Genomic DNA, 3,829 nt, shown 5'->3' with positions numbered 1-3,829 from the left:
TTTTTGCACTTATTTAGTTTGTCCACAATGCACTAACACTGACCCAGTCCACTATTCCCAGTCCACTATAGTCCACTATTTTAAACAGGAGGTGGAATGACAATAGGCACCTGCGTTGACGAGCGCTTGTGTGACTGGGTAAAAAGATACCCACAACTCAGTTTAAACAAATACAAAGACATTTTTTATTGGTCATAACATCTGGAAAGAAATAGCACAGACACTTGACAAATATGAAATTTCCTACTGCATGTGTTAAATGCTGTGCATCCACACACTCTATCAAATGGAGTATACTTTGAAAGGATGTGCATTCAGCTGTATGCATCTGCATCAAACTTTTGCATCAAAACTGAAGTATACTTTGGGTTTTAGTATGGTCATTTGCATGACACCCTACCACAAACACGATACCCAAGTTTACATGTTAAGTGTTAAATGATAATCCTGAAATTAATTCAAATTGAAGTAATTCTACATATATTTGTATCAGCATAGTTAAAACGTTTTAGTGTTTTTACATTCAGGTGAACCACAGAGAGAAGAAGAAAAAGAGGAGAAGGTTGAGCCACTTGAGGAAACGGAAGAAGATACAACCCCTAGATCAGCTGTAATTGAAAACATTCAAAACAGTGGTCAAGAGTTTCTGACAATGCTGGTGGAAAATATCCTGAAAGGATCTTCTGCTGAGTCAAAAGACTTCAACATCGAAATAATACCAGAGAGTAACTGTGCTGTAGTGGCATTTTCCAATAGCAAGTGTAAGTCATGGGTTGTATCCCACAACACAATGTACTCTTCAGATGTGCATGCAAAATTCTAGCCTTTTACTAAGGTCTTAGTGGTGGTCACCGTGCTCTTATTTCCTGTTACTTATATTTGATTCCACAGATGCAGAACATTTCTTTGTATCCTCTCCAAGCAATGGAATAATTAAGAAGAAAAACATGAAAGTCCGATTGCTTGAGATGACTTCAAAAGTGAAAGCTGAAGGCTTACCTCCAAACTCAAACTCTGACTTAGTCATGCTGTATTTTGACAAATTTGGAGAAGTAGAGGATGATGGGGTAACATTTGAAATAGATCAGTCAGCAATAATAACTTTTACAAATCTTGAAGGTACATGAAGTAGTAACATTTGATTTATTAGTTGAATTTCATTTTGACAAATGCATAAACTAAACAATGTATGCTTTTTCAGATGTGCAAAGAGTCCTCAAAGAGCAACATCAGCTTAAAAAGCAGCCTTTCAGAGTACTGCCGTACTATGAAACACTACAAACAGCTCTATATGGTAAAGACAGACCCCCCCTGAGACTTCCAGAGGCATTTATTGAGAAGATTGATAGAGCTGTATGGCACCACTTAAAGGAAAACAAAAAATCTATGGATTATATCAAGCAAGCTATCTCCAGTCATTTTTGTGAGATGGATTTTCAGTCCTCAGCAGTGAAGATCAGTCCTTCTCAATCCCTACTTAACAATGGTGTGCAGACAAGAAAACTCATTCAGACATGGAGAGAAAATGCCCTCTCTGTGTTTTTATCATTAACATCTGAGTTTAAATCCACTGAGTTCTGCATTCAGAAGGATGCGTGGACAGAGATACAAACTGAAATCCAAAAAGAAGTAGTGGGAGAGGCTGTCACACTGGTTCCCAATGTGGATGAAGGAACAATAACTGTAGCCGGCCTGAAAGAAGATATGAACAGGATTGAGGGAATTCTGACAGAAACTGTTGAGAGAGTCACCCAAAGAATCCAAAGGGAGAAGGGCAGTGAGACGGGTGAAACCAGTATGACTCCATCCATTTACAATCTCGTTCTCCGTGATGGTTTGGAGCAGCAAATTTGTGACAAATTTCCAGAAATTAACATCACATACCATGTGCACAGCCGAAAGTTAACTTTTTACGGTCTGAAACATGAGGTGCTGGAAACAAAGAATAAGATACTGCAGGCTGTTCTTAATTTGATTCATAAACCAATTGAGCTCCACCAATCTGTTTTAGATTTTCTGCTCACCAAGGATGTAGAGGAAATGACCAACAATTTGTTTTTAAACAAAGGAATCAATGTGGCATTAGAAGCTGATGGAAAGAGAGTTTTGCTTGTTGGGAAAACAGACAATGCCTTGAGTGTTGGTGAGAAGCAATTGCAGACAGATCTGAGTCATCTAAACTTCAGTGTAGAAGATCCCAGTGTTCTAGGAAGATCAGACTGGCATGACCTAGTCTCTCACATAAAAAACACTGTCACAAATGTCACAGTACAGACAACTGTCAACCAGGTGGTGGTTTCTGGCTTTGTAGATTCCATTACCGATGTTGAACAAGAGTTACATAACTTTGTTCAGGAAAACTCTCAATTTGAGAAAACTCTGAAGTCTCACAAGACTGTTGTCACATACATAAAGAATCATAAAAAGCAGGATTGGTTTGAAGAGGTGAAAGGTAATGTGAATGTAAACTTCAAAGGTGAAGACATTGTGATCAGTGGCTCAAGGCTTCATGTCTCTAAGTGTGTGCTTCTGTTTGAGGACTTGCTTAGATCTGTGCATAACTGCACCATGAAAATAGTTAAACCAGGGGCAAAGAAGTTTTTCAAGGAGAAAGAGTTAATGTGTGTTACATATGTCCAGACAAATATGAATTGTTTGGTTCAGTTACTAGATGAGTATGACCACCCACATGACACAGTTCAATCACTGATAATAAAACCTGTTTATCATTATAAAACACATGAAGGAATGGAGATTACAGTAAACAAAGCTGACATGTGCTCGTTTCAAGTGGATGCAGTGGTCGGTGGATGCAAAGAGAACCTCCTACTGGATGGAGGTTTAGTCAAGGTCCTCTCAGATGCTGCTGGTCCTAAACTTCAGAATGACTGCAACCAGACTGTCAAAAAACGGAAGTTGACAACAGGTGATGCTGTTCTCCTCGATGCAGGAGGGCGGCTGCGATGCAAACATGTCATCTTAGCAATAGGACCTAATTATAATATTAACAAACCTCAGGAGTCTGAAAAGCTCTTGAAAAAAACTGTGAAAAAGAGTCTGAATTTGGCAGATCAAGAAAGCTTCCAGTCTTTGGCAATCCCAGCCATTGGCTCTGGTGTAGCTGGTGGTGGTTTCCCACTGGACTTTTGTGCAGACACCATTGTGAAAGCTATAAAAGAGTTCTGTGATTTTGTTGAAGAGGACAATACACTGAACAAGATTCACCTAGTTGACAATAATGATAAGACAGTTCAAGCTTTAGAAGCAGCAGTGAAGAAGGTTTATGGGGCCAGTGCGCATACCCACAGCATGGCATCTGGAAGCAGTTCAAGCAGCCAGCAGCAAAATCAAAACCATGCAAGTTCTTCTCCAAGCCAACACCAGACTGCCACACTCTTTCAAGGAGCATCACAAAGTTTTCAGACAAAAGAAGGTTTAACCATCACCCTTATGAAAGGAAACATTGAGGACACAACAGTGAGTTCAGTATTATTACACATAATTGTATTTGGTGTCTTACTTTTTGCTGAAGCTCATTTTCTATTTGAAATGCCAAAATGCTCTTGAAGGGATGTACTTGAGAGGGTTTTATTTATGTTCGTTTTCCTCCAAAAGTTTCAAAGGGCCCTCCGCCTTTTTCATTTTTTTGTTCATTTTGAAGTAGAATGTCGGAACATTATTTGAGCTGACTATGCATCTGTAAATATCTGCTTTTTTGTGCAGATGGACGTCGTTGTGAACACTCTCAGCAGTGACCTAAATCTCAGCGTGGGAGCTATTTCAAATGCCCTTCTCAAAGCAGCTGGTCCTCAGCTTCAGGTTCTGCTCA

The 3,829-nt window shown here is 39.4% G+C and overlaps 1 protein-coding gene across 1 annotated transcript; it reads left to right on the top strand.

Annotated features, from left to right (window-relative positions):
- Positions 1-512: 512 nt before the first annotated feature.
- On the top strand, positions 513-3,822 carry LOC107579587 (poly [ADP-ribose] polymerase 14-like; the record flags this gene model as incomplete). The annotated part of the gene is made up of 4 exons (XM_016265401.1): positions 513-761; positions 892-1,119; positions 1,202-3,477; positions 3,724-3,822. Coding segments are annotated over 4 exons (2,852 nt in total), but the record flags the coding sequence as incomplete, so codon positions are not given.
- Between the last annotated feature and the right edge of the window lie 7 nt (positions 3,823-3,829).

Source organism: Sinocyclocheilus grahami, unplaced genomic scaffold (genome assembly GCF_001515645.1).
Source record: "Sinocyclocheilus grahami isolate Dianchi unplaced genomic scaffold, SAMN03320097.WGS_v1.1 scaffold18382.1, whole genome shotgun sequence".
Classification (NCBI taxonomy): Eukaryota; Metazoa; Chordata; class Actinopteri; order Cypriniformes; family Cyprinidae; genus Sinocyclocheilus; species Sinocyclocheilus grahami.
Note: the sequence above shows the minus strand (reverse complement) of the source record. Positions and strands in the feature narration are given on the sequence as shown.